The 16,717-nt window shown below is 26.2% G+C and overlaps 2 protein-coding genes across 3 annotated transcripts; both read left to right on the top strand.

Annotated features, from left to right (window-relative positions):
- The first annotated feature begins 1,132 nt into the window (after positions 1–1,132).
- LOC145190364 (uncharacterized) lies at positions 1,133–7,778 on the top strand. The gene is made up of 4 exons (XM_090091328.1): positions 1,133–1,267; positions 4,579–4,976; positions 6,420–6,500; positions 6,971–7,778. Exons 1-4 carry the CDS (start codon positions 1,261–1,263, stop codon positions 7,097–7,099), a joined length of 615 nt encoding a protein of 204 aa, XP_089947454.1. The 5' UTR covers positions 1,133–1,260; the 3' UTR covers positions 7,100–7,778.
- A 308-nt stretch (positions 7,779–8,086) lies between these two features.
- On the top strand, positions 8,087–16,008 carry LOC145190307 (late secretory pathway protein AVL9 homolog). Of its 2 annotated transcripts, XM_090091057.1 has the most exons (18): positions 8,087–8,225; positions 8,314–8,446; positions 8,663–8,760; positions 8,856–8,927; positions 9,162–9,251; positions 10,088–10,154; positions 11,150–11,190; positions 11,303–11,341; positions 12,924–12,993; positions 13,068–13,126; positions 13,293–13,346; positions 13,447–13,584; positions 13,753–13,876; positions 13,983–14,075; positions 14,172–14,283; positions 14,362–14,415; positions 15,045–15,121; positions 15,220–16,008. In XM_090091057.1, the coding sequence occupies exons 1-18, from the start codon at positions 8,151–8,153 to the stop codon at positions 15,477–15,479; spliced, it is 1,656 nt and encodes a 551-aa protein (XP_089947183.1). In that variant the 5' UTR covers positions 8,087–8,150; the 3' UTR covers positions 15,480–16,008. The 2 variants fall into 2 exon arrangements, with proteins under 2 accessions (XP_089947183.1, XP_089947184.1); XM_090091058.1 differs by lacking the exons at positions 8,087–8,225; positions 8,314–8,446; positions 8,663–8,760; positions 8,856–8,927 and having other exon boundaries at positions 9,173–9,251; positions 11,078–11,190.
- The last annotated feature ends 709 nt before the right edge of the window (positions 16,009–16,717 follow it).

Below are 16,717 nucleotides of genomic sequence, written 5' to 3'. Positions count from 1 at the left end.
TCATATCGGCTCCGGCGTGCCATTCATGGAGATTTAATGTCCCGTAATTGGATTGCCAGAATTGGCGTAGCCGGCACAGGCTCATATGAGCGCTGCTACTTGGGTAGTGTAAACTGAAAATTTTTTTTTTCCATTTAATCTTGTAAATTAAATCTACGATCTATCGATTCATTTGCTGACTGCTGTAAGTATTTGTGTGTTCCTTTTTGAATTTTGCTGTCTGAAAATTGTTTACATTTCATTGTAATTGTTTTATTTCCAACTAAAACTGTTTAGCAAGTTGAGATACTTCCGGCCTTCGTAGTAAATAAAATTTGTGCGTCAGCCATCTTGGACCCCGTGAGCAGTTTAAGTTGTTCATATTTATAAACTTTGGGAAATTTAACAATCAGGATATAATTAACACCACAAAAGTAATGCACCGCTTATAAATTCCTATTTATTTTAAAAAGTATTATAAATTTCCCGATTTATCATTAATTTATCCAGGATAAAATTTAAATAGTGACACAATTGTAGGGTTTTTTCAGGATATGACTAGTGGATTACCTAAAAATATTTAACAAGCAGCTTTGATTGACAATTTTTGAACGGTTTGAAGAATGGGACAGTTTAAAAGTCATTTCTCTAAAAAATTAGTGGAATTGAGTAATAATAAAATATCTAATGTTTCACCATTATCTATACCTAGGTATCTCTACCTAACCTTACTTCAAGAACTCCATTCGCATCTTAATGTTATTATTTTTAGTAAAAATTGTTTGAAAATATGATAGGTTCACTCATGGCCGCCGAGAGGGGGGGGGGACGGGTGGGGAAGATTCCCGGGGCCCCGCGTGTGTACAAACAATTTTTTATAGTAATTTTTAAAATATTTAAATAGTTTTGACTTTTAAAAGATTTAATTAACTTTTATTTTTCATTTACAATGACCAGAGCACGCTTCTTTTGGGCCCAAATGATCATAATGAACGTTGGTGGATAATTGGGAGGTTTTATTACAAAAGTTAATTTGCATTAAGGACTACCAACTTGCTTATAAGTTAAAATTCAAGACTCTGTAAAACGATAACCAAAAAAGTAACTCGTAAAATTCACAACACGCGAGTTATTTACGAAAGCATGTGTTCGTGAAACATTTAAATTACACCTAGACTTTACCGTATAAACGAGGCTAAAGGAAACAGATTTGAGAAAAATAATATTGACGGATTTTTTCAAAACAAACATTTTCCCTTGACTGATTTAACTTAAAAAAGAATGCATGGTAAGATAACCTTCTTTTCTTCTATTTAGCAGTTGCAAAAAAAAAATATTTAGTTTTCAGCTAGAAAATGTTTCACTTAAGTAAGAAACTTTAACAATAGTATCTGTTTTTCATTTTAAAACAGCATACAAATACTCAGTTTACATTTAAATCCGCATCCCTGTTTCTTATGGTACTCAATGGATTAAAAACATGTACACTAGCATTATTTCTATTAGTTTAAACAGAAAGTATTACTAAAAGTATCTTCTCTCATACTCTATGATTTACCCATAGTCATAGAAAACCAGATTTTGTTGTATCACTTAATCAAAACAAGTCATTTTTACTAATTAAAAAATGTTGTGGCCATGAAAAGTAATTTTAACAGGATTACATTCACTCGCCTAGAAATTTTGACTTTTTTTTGTTTGTTTGCAAGGCAGCATGACAAGGCTTATTAAAGTATATTATACTTGTCTTCCTTTAAAATTTACTTCAGATAATAACAGTCTCTCTGTGTTGAGTATGCCCTTCTACACATTTCAATCTACTCCCCATAGGTTTTTTTTTTTTTTAATGAACAGCTTCCTCAAACTGGAGATCTTGGATAGGCCACATTTATGGTATCCAACCAAAGATAACTATGATACAGCAAAATATGAAACTTTCAACCTACTTAGTTCTTCCTTTAAAACTGGTAGATAGGATTGAGTTTTTTCCTAATGTGCGTACAGCCCCAATCAAAAGATACAATTCAGTAGGTGGAGCCAAAAACTGGATTAGAGTATCTAGATTCTTTAGGTTAAGAATCTTTGAATATATTACATAAATACAGTGTCACAAGTTAAATGTTTTTAATTTATTTTCCACTCAATATTTTTTATATCAATGATAAAGACTGCAAAAAGTACTCAATTTTCCTTATTCTACCTGATTGAGCAAATACATGATTGCATGCTTTAAATCAAATGCTGCAAAGAACTTGACATTTTGCAAATTGAGTTTTTCTTACATTTTTCATAAGTTATGGTTTATGTTATTGTTCTTAAATTTTGGTTTGACTCAAGAATATCTTTAATTGTTTCAAAAATTTGGCAATGTTAAACACCACTGTTTATGTAAATTGCATCAGATATTGATTATAACTTTTAAAAAGGATTTTTTTCCACCCATATAAGATTTGAACAAGTATAGAATGAAGGTCTAGAGTGCACTGGTTTGATAAATCCAGTGTGAAACCTAAAAAAACTGTGTACACTGATGGATTTTAATGAGTTTTGGAATATCAGTAGCTAAATTAATAAACTAAATTAATTTTAATTTTTAACAGTGTCTGTTAATAGCTTAGAGAATTGTGACCTGTAGTAAAGCAATAAACATTTCCAATCTAAAAGATTATTATTTATTAATTTCTATGTAAAAGACTATAAGTGTAAATGTGTGATTTGTGATTATTAAGTGTGTAAATGTGTGATTTGTATCAAATACACAACGTAAAAAATAGTAGATATTTTGGATGGTATATTTGATGCAAATATTTTAGTTGACCTTCTTAACCAGATGTCTACATACACAAGCATGATTTTTATTTATATTCAATATTTTGTTCATTTTGTTCATAATAACTGAATCATATCTTTATGAAAAATAAATTACTGTTTAAGTAGGTATGATAAAGTACAGGCTGTTTGTGATTTTGTTTGCAATTTTGCTGAAAATAACAAAAGATACAAAAAGACCAATTTACAGTTTTCATCTTTTTTATCAACAAAAATTGTTAAAATGGCAAAACTATATACTATCATTTTGGAAGCGGTTTGTATCAAATAGATTTTCTGATTTTTATCTATAATTTAGAGAATTGAGTTTTAATGAATATTCTCTAAGATAAAAATCAAAAAAGTTCTGTAAATTGTATTTTTAATTAAACCTAAAAATTATTTGTTAAGACAAAAAAAACTGCAAAAATTTTTCTTAAAAGCATAGTAAGGTGAACTTTCAAAATTATTGTTGTTTACTTGTTTTAAAATTATTGTTAGTTAAATAATAGGCAATCAATGTAATGATGAAGTTCAGTTTTTAGCAGACATTTCTGAAAATATTATAAATCTAAATAAAGTGATAAAACAACTTCAAGTACAGAGAGAAAGTTTTTTTTATCACATTTACAGGACGTGAGCATTATTAAATTAAAATTAATCCTTGATTCAAAGATAAAATGAAACAAATAGTTATGAGTAATTGATTCTTTGTCTGCATTTCTTCAATAAAAAAAAAATCACTTAAAGATTACATAAAGATTAACTTATTTAAATGATTTGGTATTGTACTGGAAGTTAAATAATTTGGTATTGTACTGGAAATTCTTTCTACAACCTGTTTTCATCTTAATAATTAAAAGATTTTCTCATTATAATCAGATGTTATCTTAAAAAAGTTGATATAAGTTTAAATTTTTTAAATTTGCTTAAATTTTGTCACTAAAAGCAAGTAAAATAATTCTTATCAGTTACTTTTACAAAAGAGGAAAATAGACTTCTTCTTCTTCTTCTTCTTCTTCTTCTTCTTCTTCTTCTTCTTCTTCTTCTTTAAAAAAAACAGTTTTGGCAAAAAATTTATGAAGCAACTATTTCCCTTAAAAGTGGTCAAAATTCATGAGGAGAAACTCGGGCAAAATATCATAATTATAGTTCAGGCCTTTCTTTTAAAAACGAGTTAAATACCATTATATCAGAAGACCCACAAGCCAAAAAAAGAACTTAGAGGTTCCATGAGTTTTTAAGAGGGATTAAATATAGATACCTAATAAAAATCATCTTATCAGGCAGATGGTTATAATTTTTTTTGCAGTACTTTTTGGTTAATTTTGATTTGCAAAAAAAAAAATTTTTTTCAAATATCTCAAAAAGATTGTTTTTTGTCTGAAATAATTTTTTTAAAGTTAATCAATTTAAATGTCAATTCATTTTTTTTTTTTTTTATCACATTTTTCACCTACAATATAGGTGCATGAAGCATGTGCTGGCGTAGTGATGACTTTGAAATTAAGCCCGTAATGGAAGCACAATTTTAATTTTGTAAATCAATGATATTGTGATAGACATTCAACACTTTGTAACACTTTGTAACAAATATTATAACCAAATGTTATATGAACTTCACTTTTTCACATACTTTACTTTTTTTACATTCCTATTGAAAAATGAAATTTCAAATCATTGATTTTAATTAAAATCATTTTATAATGATTTTTTCCAAAACTGGTATACATCTATATTTAACATATGTGCTTGTAATAATAATTATAAAAGTAATGTATAATTTTTTAGGTATAGGTCATTTTCTTGGTGGTCACCATGATAAACACCACGGAGGTCATCATGACAAGCACCATGGTGGTCATCATGGCGGTCATCATGGCGGTCACCATGGCGGTCATCATGTGACATATCCTGTGCAAGCTGGCAGTTCTTATAGTGTTCCTAATCAGCCAGTAGGTGTTAATCAAGGATATATACCACCTCAACACTACAACATTCCTCCACAAGCTGCTGGCTATCCACCACAAAGTGGTGGTTATCCTGCATCAGGGGTTAGTTATCCCACACCACAGGGTGCTTATCTACCACAAGGAAACTACCCATCTTATGGAGTTGGTGCTTACCCAGCACCACCAGTTGGAGCACCACCAGTTGGAGCACCCCCTGCCTACTCTACTCCATCTCAAGTACTATACACATTTTTGTTTTGATTGCCAATAAGAACAATTTGAATTGAGCTTCAAAATTTAATAGGTTTTTTTTTCTTCTTCATTTTAAGTGTAATTTAATTTAAAGTTTTTTAACATTTTTAATTTTAAAAAGACATACTTTTTTTAGTTTAATGATTGGATAAATATAAATAACATACTTTTAAAGTAAAATACTTTAAAAACTCAAAACTTTTGTCACTAAAAACATTTGCTATATAAAAAATTTTATTAAAAAATGTTAAATAAACATTTGCTAAATTTTAGCAAAATTGTTAACCAACTTTAAATTTTAATTTAAAATACTTCTGTGATACTACAAAGTGCTGATCTGAAATGCTTCTGTGATATTACAAAGTGCTGATTTGAAATACTTCTGTGATATTATATAGTGCTGATTTGAAATGCTTCTGTGATATTTTATGTTAGCTGTGCTAGCTTGATATCAGGATTTTAAAGCTACTTTATTGTATTAATTTCTCTCTTTTTTTGAAAATTGTGAAAAATATATCTTCCAAAAGTTTCAACCGGAAGAGTAATGCTTACATCACTCCTCATATGATTGGAGTAATCCTCGCATCATTCCTCAAATAATTGAAAAAGAAAGAACTGCAGAAAGCAAAAAATCTGTAAAATTTACTTTCAGTTCTCTTTAGGTAAATGTGTGTAGTTTATAAACCTGTATATCTTTTAAACAAACTATTTTGAAACTGTATACCTTGTAAAAAAATGAATCACATAACTGGTTTAAACACTCTTAGAAATCAGAGATGTCTAAGAGTGTTTATTTAAATATCACAGAAATATCTTTACAAACACACAAAGGTTATAAAAATGTATTAAATAATAAATAATGCAATTAAGTATTTACATGTTACCTATCTAAAAAATATTTAACTGGAATTTAATAAATGCAATATTACTTATTATAACTAGGTAAAACCTTACTGTGTCTTGCTAGAAAGTTTAACATATAGAGTACCCAATTTATATTCTTCAATCTATTATCTGATTATCTTTTAAAAAGATAAAGCAAAAGTGCTTTCATTGTCACAACTTATCACTGTCAGTTGGTCAGTAAAGAATGTTAGATTCAAAACATTTCCTTTATGAAAATTTTATAGAAAGTTGAATATCAATGTTTTATTTCAACGTTTCTGTTTAAAAAAAATAAAAAATTTTTTAGAATCTTGTTTTTTTTTTTTTTTTTTTTTTTTGTTTTTTTTTGAATAAATGAAAAATTAAAATTGCTGCTAATATTGAAGGATTGCTAAAACATTAGCTGCCAATTTTTAAAAACCCAGCAAATACTGAAAATATAAAAATTTTTTGCAAAATGTTTTTTAACACAGCAAAATACAAATTCAGTGCAAAAGATTTTAAGTGTCCTTAAAAGATTGAAATTTGTTTTTTCCATCATAGCCTGTTTACTATCCCCAGCAGCAAACTGGTGCTTATGATGCAGCTGCACGATTTGGAAAAGGGTCAACTTTCAATGTTCCAGTGAGTTTTATTAATTCCTTTTTTTTTTATTGAGATAAATTCAGAAGTCAATATGGTTACTTATTAGTTGCAAAAACAGACTCTAGTATAAACTTATATGGCAGTATTTAAATGATTACCATAACTGTATGACCATATTTAAATACTAAATGCTATAAAGAATAAAATTATTAAGGATTATGACAGGAAAAGATATTTAGTATAAACCTAATTTCCTCTACAACATTTATGCCAGTGAGATCATTGATGTTTTAAAATACTCCAATTTTTGATGATAATCTTACATAACATTTTTGTTCAAAGATTTCAGTCATAAGGACTGGTCTGAAATCAAAATTTCCAATTTAAAATTAAGCCTTATAATCCATCATTGTTCCTCAAAATTTTAGATTATGTTATAGTTTCCTTTTAAAGCATTAGGAGCTCAAATATTTAAAATTTGATTTTGTTTATTGTGTTTTTTTTATTAGCCTCCCCCACCTGGTGTTGCACCAAATGCTGCTCAAGTAGCAGCTGCACAAGGACAAAATGTTACAATGTACCAGCGTTCAGCTGATTGGGTTAATGGTCCACCTGGAGGTGGGGCTACATTTTGGTAAATTTACCCCACTTTTTAATTGGAAAAACACAGCATATACTTAGATTTAGCAACATTTGAATAGTATAGCATTTTAATTGTTTGTTTCATTGTTTTATCTAATTGTTTTGTAAAATTGTTTTGTATTATTGTTTTGTCTCATTTGTTGTTTTATTGGTTTGTCTTGGTTTGTCTGAATGTTTTTTTGTAATACTTAAGTTTTATTGTTTTGGCTAATAAGATGACAATAAAAATGCATCTATAAAATGAACTAATTTAAATAATTCCAGAAGAATGTTTTTTTTTGTTCACTTTTTTAAAACATTCAAGCTGAGAAATTTGAGAAAATAATTAATGAAGTTTTTAATAAAATAATTATTGCAGTTTTTTGTAGTTTAAAGTATGTTTTAATTCATTATATTACTTTTGTATGTATTAGAATATGAAATGATTAAAAATTACTGTTAATAAAAAAAGATGGTGTTGGATTCTTTCTAATTTTGTATGGTTATTTTCATTGTTTATTTTATTTTAGTGCCTTTTTTTTATGGGATGCATGTTGTTAATTTTGTTTTTGATAAATGAAACTTGTAATTTTTAAGTGAACTTCTTGGCTAACCATATAAATAGGTCTAATTTTTTAACATCAAATGAGAACGTTTTATTTTGTATTGCAAATAAATAAATTTTGTTAATATGTACATGTGAAGTTTTTAATTTTAACATTGTTACCTTCTTTTCAATCCTTCTTCCTTTTTTTTTAAAAAACTCCTATACACATATTTTTACAACAATAAGTAAAACTATTTCCAATTGATCATACAGTTCGTTTATTACTACAAATATTATTTTCAATGATATTTATTCAGAATATTACATATATAAAAAAGTTCTAAGTTTAATAATAAGCTTATAATTGAATTAAAGCATAATTTTAAAAAGGTAGCCTTTTTGTAAGTAAAAAAACCTTATTGGTTTTTACAATGCTACATATTTATTGTACCTAATTTAAGTTCATATTTAATTCATATTTAGAAATATAAATTGTTTTATTTATTAGACAAAATAAAAAAATGTCGCAAGGAGATAACGATGCAGTTATTGCACATATTTTAGTAATTGGATTTCATCATCAAAAAGGAACACAGGTGTTTTTTAAACATTGTTACTTTTCAATTAGATTTATTTTGTAGTTAAGTTTTTTTTTTTTAATTTTTATACTATGTTACATGTTAGATTGAATTTTGCTATCCAATGATAAATGACCCACTGTTAGGAAATAAAGATGGTGGTGAGATACAACTCCCAAAACCATGGCAAGCTCTTCCTTATCTTGCAATGCCAGATGGTGCACATAATTTTGAAGATGGTAAGAGAGAACATTTACAATAATTAGTTTACACTTTGAATAAATCATTTAAGAGTCAGTTGTGTCAATACTGCTCCATTTGTAAGCATTAGCTTTTTTTTTCCTATTTTTTTGTTTCAAGTAAAACTTATTTAATCCATAATCTTTTGGCACCTACTTTAAATAAACTTTGCTAATATAAATTGTGCATGTGTTATTTGAACCTGTTGCTTTTAGATTGCTCTTTCTTCAATTTACCTGCATTAACAAAAGGTTCAAAGCTGTCAACAGAAACAGTGTTTGGAGTATCTTGTTTTAGACAAATTGATAGCAAGGTTTCCCAAACAACTTACTTTAATTTATTATCCATGCAATTGACAATCTCTTTTGTTGTTTTTTATATTTCTAAGTATTTTGAATTTGTTTTTAGAAACTTAGGAATAAAGATGACAACATTACAAGAACATCAGTTCAAAAGAGTGTTTGTATTCTTATGAAAATGGTGTGATTAATTTATCATTTTTACTTTCATAGTTTATAATTTTTTAAAATATGATTTTCACATCATTTTAAAAATGCTACATTTATATATATATATATATATATATATATAATATATATATATATATATATATATATATATATATATATATATATATATATATATATATATATATATATATATATATATAATATCATTAGGTAGCTATTTTATCTTTTTTATTATTTTGTGTAGCCTTTATACAACTTTATTTTATCAAAACTGGAGTTAGTAACACATGCTTACTTCAATGAACTTGACTTTACCCGAACACAAATATTAAAGGTAAAGTTTTTTTGAAGAGTTTTTATAAAGAAAAGGCAAGTAATTATTAAAGTACTGTAGAGTGAAAAAAATGCAAATTAATGTCATAAGTTTGGAATTGAGCTTGTTAAGCAATTAAATGTTTACTATAGTTAACACAAAAGGTATGAAAAATAATGTTTCATGTAAGTTATTTTCCAGATTTTTTTAAGATAATTTGTTTTTATTTTTCTTTAGTTGTGATACTTATTTTTTTCCCTTAGTTGCAAAGTATCTGCTTTTAAGATTAGAAATTTTTTAACTACATTTGTTTTTCTTGAAATGTTTATTTTTATATTTGTAAAGATTAGAAAAAGTATGGAAAATTTAAAAATCAGTTAGTGCATGACAATGCTATTCACCTGTTTATGTAAATTGTCTTACTAAAATTGCTTAAATAACAAATACACTTTTTAAAATTAACTTTGATTAACTATAAAACAGCATTTTGTTTTAATTAAAAATATGCATGTAAGATAAGTCTAACAGATTTTAGGACTTATAAAGTTTTTTTATTTCATTAAAATCTTTATTTTACTAAAGTTGTAAGTTTAAAAATTCTTTGAAATACCTTAATTTAAACCTTAATATCTAAAGTTATGACTAATTTGAGAAAAGTATCAAATAAGAAATATTTTAATATTTTTTAGTCAAAGTTTAGTTAAGAAAGGCTGGAATAAAATTTTTTTTTAATTCTAATTCAAGTTATGCAAAGAATATTTTAGTAATTCTTACTTAGTCTTAAATAAAGCTGATAAGTTTTTTTGTTTTCTTTTTAAAAATTATTTTTCTCATAATTTAGTTTTTTTTTTTTTAAGGATTGTTTTGATAACTTATGTAAACAAGTTCCATCTGTAAAACTGGATGATTCAATATACATGATGGGTATGTATTTAACTCTAAAATCATCGTTTTTATCAATCATTTAAATCTGCACAACAAAGTTGGTTTTAAGTGTTAACTTTTTAAATTCAGGTAAAAAAAATATGTTTTAAAAAAGTTTTCAAACTCAGTAGAACTATTTTTAGAAAATTATTGTATTTCTATTTAGAAAACTGTTGTATTTTTATTTTGAAAATAGTTTTATTACTATTTAGAAAGTTTTTGTATTTCTATTTGAATTATGCTTTGTTTATTGCTGGTATGTAAAATAGTTATTAAACATGATGCCTTAACTAAGTAACCAAATAACCCAAACCTATAACTTTAGCTTTTAAAAACTATATTCAAAAGTCATCAATTTACTGAAAAATGTATGCAATTCAGTTTTTTTTAAACTCAGTTATCTGTAAATAGTCCTGAGACAGACAGATGGATAGGGAGATAGACCTAACTGTAATCAGTTTCTCCATGACCAATAATTTTTAATATTTTTTTTTTTTGACTTTAATGTTTAATGTTTTCACTGTCATTATGTTAAACTATAGTGTTTCATCCATGTTAAATTTACTAAATCACAACTGTTTTGATACCTTATTTTTACAAAATCACTACTGTTTTGTTACCTTGTTTTGATAATAAAAAGAGTCATTTCATTTTTAATAATAAAAAAAGCTTAATGATGTTTTTTCCCTGTTTTCCAGTATTTTTGAAACTGTTTGTAATTATTTAGTTGCATGAATCTTGAACACCATTAAGGTTGTTAATGTTTTCTGTTACATATTTTTCTAAACCTTATTCTTTTGGTTACTGACAAAGTTTTTAACTCAAGGTCATTTTTCAATATTTTTTTTTAAATCAAACCTTGATTTTTGCACTGGGGTTATTGTATATAATATGGTGTTAGTTTGGATTCATAATTTTTTTAGATTGTATTTTTTATTCCTTTATCATGGATAATGAAGATGTGAAGACTTATTGTTATTTTCCCCCATTTTAAGGGCTCACTTTACAGGATGTTGTGATGAATTTTAGACAAAAGGTAATTTGTATATCTTTATTGTTTTTAATTTGTTTAAATTTTTTTATTTTCAAATTCATGCTAATAGTGTGTTGACTTTAAGAAAAGATATTTAAGGAAAACTGATTTTTAGCTATTGGTCATATTAAAGGTTCTTTTGCTAGAGAAAAAGGTATATTTATATTTATATTATACTTTTTTTTGAGTTATGTTTGAAATTGTTAAAAGATATTAAAATTCCCTTTTTTCTACACACGGGTGATAACTTGGAAACAGGACTAAACTTTGAAAGGTTGCTACTTGTATAATTTAATAGATAAAAATATAAATAAAAGAGGATAATGACAAAAGAAGTATTCTAAATACTTTCTTTATCTACTACATCTATTTTTTTCATTAAACCATGCAGGTATTATTGAGTCAGCCCTGTGTTGATCAAAAAAGGCTATATACATTATTAGTCTGGTTTACCAAAGCAATACTTTATTCTGTTAAATAATTGATTTAGCCTGCCAATTATGTACATATACTTTTCCTTTTAGTATCTTTTCCCAAAGATCTTTAATTGGACGTATTTCTGGTAGGGTTTGCAGGGTTTTACACTTTTCTCAGGAAATTTGAAATTCTTATCATTCATATAATCATCAGCTATTTTGGTATAATGTGATGTTGCAAGATCAGACCAAAATATATATTCATCATCACAAATCTATTTAAATGAGTGCATCTTCTTGGTGTACTCATTCAAGTAGATTTCTGACTCATTACATAACTACTTTCTCTGAATACTGGGATGCCTTTGTTCCTTTTATTTGATATTCATGTACAAATAAGCAGTTTTTGTTTAAACTTAGCACATGGCCTGTATTTTACACTTGAGGGGGGGGGGGGTTTGAAAAACATCATTAGAGTAAAATAAGATTTTCTGTCTAAAATAAACAATTCTCCATATGAATTTTCTTTACAAATGACCATATTTTGTTTGGGGCATTACTTTTTATTTATCACTTTGCTTCAGAATCTTTTGCTTCTTTGTTCTTTTATTTTATTTTAAATGGTCCACCATAATATTTTGCTTTCAGATTTATTGTCCAACATTTGTTTATTGTTTGTTTTATTCAATGATCTAAAATAATAAAAATATATAATCTAGCCTATTTAAAAAAGAATTAAATATGCTTTAATAGGGTCATGTTGAAAAAATTCATAGTGTATATTATTAACTAGGAATTAAAGACAGGACTTTGATTTTTTTTTTACTTTTATGATTAATAACAATTAAAATAAAAATTTCTTTATAAGTTGTTTAAAATAACTCTAATTTAGAATAATTTTTATATTTAGACATACAAATTTACAGGATTTCAGAAAAAAATTGCAATACCTTGTAAAGTTTATGTTATTTTGTTTCAAGATTTTTGTTACTTTTTGATTTTTGCTACTTTTCAATTAAAACTGATTTAATTTGTTTAAAATAAATTTTAACTGACAATTTTACATATGAACATAATTATGTCACACCGAAAATCTGGCCAAATACCATCTGGCTGTTTTAAACCCATAGTTATGTTTTTTTTTAATAAACTTCAGAAAATTAGATTTATTTTAAATAACATAAAAATTTTTATTTTAATTGTTATTAATTGTAAAGAATTAAAAAAACCAAAGTCCAGTCTCTACTAGAAATATGTAATCAAAGGTTGTTGCATTTATTAGTTATCACCCGTTAAGCTATAAGTTACTTTTTTCTACAGGTTGTTTTTTGGGGTACACCTGTTAAAGGAGTTTGTAAATTTGTCTTGTCAATTATTGCACTGTTTCCAGGTATGGATTTTATTATATAGTGGGTTGATTGATGTTATCTTAACACAAATTACATAAATCACTCCTTTGTTAAGGTTTACTTCAAAAAGGGTTAACACATGCATGCTGTGCTGAAAATATATACCTAAAAAAAGTAAGATCTTTTTTATGTATTGAGTCTAAATAATCTAATGCTATTATTTTATGACAGTTTTTTTTCTCTCAATGTCAATAAAAATAAATTGCTGATATAGTTGAATCAAAACTCTACTCATTATTAAAACTATTTTATTGAATAAATAGGTATTTACAAATTTTAGGGTACACAAACACCTCATGATATCTATGGGCTTCCTTTAGGTCTCTTTGAAGAGGTAAACAAGATACGACTTTTTTTTTACTTTAGACTTTTTTGTATATTAAAATTGAAAAAAAATTTTAAAAGATTGCATTAATATTTTTGTGTATTTTCAGGGTGCCTTATTTCATCCTTACATGTCACTTCATAACATGACATTGCTCAGAAAACCAAAAGTACACAGCTTTGTCATTGGCTGCAGTAATGTGTTGTTTAAGCAACAAATGCATTGTCCTTGGGATGTTTTAGTGGATGTAAGTTCATATCTGATTACAGCAAAAACAACTTATCTATTAAAAGTATTTTGTTAAGAATACTTTTTTGATGTTCATAGTCAAATTTTGAAATGGCTTACTTTAAAAAAGCAATTGTGATTTGATGTAAAGATTTATCTTACATGTATCAGTTTGATTATTCTTTAGTTAGAGACTTTCAGTATTCATATTGGAGATGAAAATCTTGAGAAATTGCTTGATCTCTCCACAGAAGATCTCAGATTTTGTGAATATATTGTAAACATTGTGGAAAATTCAATACAGACAATGGGTAGTTGTTTTATACATGGCAGTACCGTTAAGGGCTTCTTAAACTTTTCTCTTCATTTTACAAAATCATGTTGTTGTCTTTTTTACATATTGAGTGTGCTTTTCAGGTTGGGAAGGTAGTGATGAGTGGATCAGGTTGCAATTTAAGGCTTATATACTGTGTTTATTGTCAACAGTTGAAAGTAATTTAGGGGACAAAGGTAATTATTTTTTATAATTATTTTTTAAAAATCTGTGTATGTGTATGTGTATGAGGATTGATAGTTTTGAGCAAAAGAAAATTTGTTAATTTTTAGTTAGTGAACTTCATAGTTTCAATGGACCGTTTTGTGAAGCATGGTCTTGTACTAACAATTTTCAAAGTTGGCATAATTCTGAACATCCAGGAATGGAACATTTTCATAAAGGGTATTTATGATTTTTTGAGAAACTTCTTATATTGATGGATTTAGTTTATAAAAAATTAATTTATATTTGTTTCTTTAGCCATCCATTTCAAGGAGATATCACTGTGTCTGATTTACGTCTGAGATTTAACCAGTAAGTGAACCACATGCTAAACACCATCAGTTTAACTATATATATATATATATATATATATATATATATATATATATATATATATATATATATATATATATGTTTCAATATAATTTTATAGATTTACTATTACGTTTTATATTTATTATCATCATTATTATCATTATTACTATTATTATTATTATTATTATTATTATTATTATTATTATTATTATTATTATTATTATTATTATTATTATTATTATTATTGTTATTATTATTATTATTATTATTATTATTATTATTATTATTATTATTATTATTATTATTATTATTATTATTATTGTTATTATTATTATTATTATTATTATTATTATTATTATTATTATTATTATTATTATTATTATTATTATTATTATTATTATTATTATTGTTAATAATATTCTTATTATTACTTACCTAGGAATCGACTTTAATAAAACTTGCTTTTAGCAAAAGAATCTTATTGTAATTTTTTTTTTTTTTTTCTTTTCCTTTTGTAAGCATTTTAGTTATAGATCTCGTCTATTGTTAGCATCTTTGAAATTTCTTGTTCGTAGTTTGTTTTTTTTTGTTAGAATTTATTCAATTGATTATTTTTTTGTTTCTAGTTTGGCTGAAACCTTTGCAAGTGAAGAAACCCGTAAAAAAATTGCTCAGGCTATACTTAAGACTCAAAATGCTGTTGGTTAGTATACGCACTTAAAAATAACGCAAACGCTCCAGGTGTTTCAGGATCGTCTAAAATTTAAAGATTTTTTATGCATCTTGATTTTTAAATTTCAGGTGGAGCAATTGTATCAGCTAAAAATGCTTTCTCTACTGCAAAAGAGTGGATGAATGACATGATGCACGATATTGAAGCTGAGATGCGCAAACATAGTGAGAGCCGAACCATAAGTACCACTCAGATTGATTGGACAAGTTCTAATATGGTCATCACCGACCGTGACAGAAGAGGAGAAAGCATCACAACCATTGGTGATCTCATTGAAAACAAAGAAAGTTCGCATGAAAAACCAGAAAATAATGAAAACAAAACATAATTCTCCATATTTAATTTTCAAAAGAGAAAATATGAACGATCTTTTTCGATGCAGTATTCATCTTAAGCAGAAACTTAACATGGCCTGGTCCTTGTCTTCGTCGACCATGTTAAATGCGTCGTAATGTTCAAAGACTAATTTATAACCAACAACAATGATTTTTACTATGCAACAAATACTTATTTTTAAGTCATCGTAGTGACTATATTTATTTCATACAAATTTTAAGTTTTTTTTAATGATTTTCTTAACAAACACATTTAACATAAGCAGTTCTTTTTCAAAGTGTTTGTTTTTTGAAAGCTGTTTGCGGAACACTTCAACATATTGACTCTTTTACTGTTTCTTAAATAATTAGAAAGAATTCGATTAATCAAGCCTATTTTTAATTCACTTCAGCCTAATAGAAAGTATCAATTTCTGATTGATTAAATTTTGCACCTGAGACAATAATAAAATAGTAAATATTTGCGCCTTACAGCAAAGATTTGTAGTTAAATGTTTCAATATATAATACTTTTTGTTTGAATCCCTTTGTTAATTTATCTCTAAAAGTTATTTAAGAAACTAAAAGATATAATTAGTCACTACGCAATTTAAAAGAAACACAATGCACTTGTGTTTCTATATATTTCGCGACGACCATAAAGTAAATTCTTCGTTTTTTTCATAATTTAATGCACACGCTTTTGTGAAATTTGCTTATAAAACACATCTCTATCATCATCGTAATGATATCATCCTGATGATATTTCTAATGTCGATAAAACAAGCACCACGCACTAATTATAAAATTAAAAAGTTGCTTTATAAAAAGATGAAATTATAACTGTCCTCCGTTTTCATCAAATGATTGTCCTTTGAATAATAAATAACAATTAAAAAAGAAATTTTTTGTGATATAATTAACAAAATACATCCACTCGATAAATCTGGCTTTGTTTTTTAAATTGCACAATTTTTATCAATAGTTGTCGACTTCACAAAGTTTAGTCAATGATATGGAACTTAGGTTTTTAGTTTCGGGAGAGCGTTCCTTGCCAAACAGTGATCTAATCTGATTTGTCTTAGATTACAACTTGATTTGTCTTAGATTACAACTTATATTACAACTTGAATTTTTAACACTAAAGTGCACTTATTTAAAAATTAATAATTTTACGCTAATCGTTTTAGAACCTATTGTTTAATTTTAATTCATCAATTGACAAATAATATCAAATGCATTCAAAACAACT

The sequence above is a fragment of the Hydra viridissima genome, unplaced genomic scaffold, assembly GCF_058129835.1.
Source record: "Hydra viridissima isolate aposymbiotic clone 2 unplaced genomic scaffold, HvirCarnegie_v1 scaffold_6, whole genome shotgun sequence".
NCBI classification, from domain to species: domain Eukaryota; kingdom Metazoa; phylum Cnidaria; class Hydrozoa; order Anthoathecata; family Hydridae; genus Hydra; species Hydra viridissima.
Note: the sequence above shows the minus strand (reverse complement) of the source record. Positions and strands in the feature narration are given on the sequence as shown.

Bases quoted from the DNA above. Each gene is read 5' to 3' on its own strand.
- LOC145190364 (XM_090091328.1), top strand. The intron at 4,977-6,419 runs GTACTATACACA...TTTCCATCATAG, and splicing joins CCTACTCTACTCCATCTCAA to CCTGTTTACTATCCCCAGCA. The intron at 6,501-6,970 runs GTGAGTTTTATT...TTTTTTTATTAG, and splicing joins GGTCAACTTTCAATGTTCCA to CCTCCCCCACCTGGTGTTGC.
- LOC145190307 (XM_090091057.1), top strand. From the start codon at position 8,151: ATGTCGCAAGGAGATAACGATGCAGTTATTGCACATATTTTAGTAATT. The intron at 8,761-8,855 runs GTTTCCCAAACA...ATTTGTTTTTAG, and splicing joins TTAGACAAATTGATAGCAAG to AAACTTAGGAATAAAGATGA. The intron at 13,127-13,292 runs GTAAGATCTTTT...TACAAATTTTAG, and splicing joins AAAATATATACCTAAAAAAA to GGTACACAAACACCTCATGA.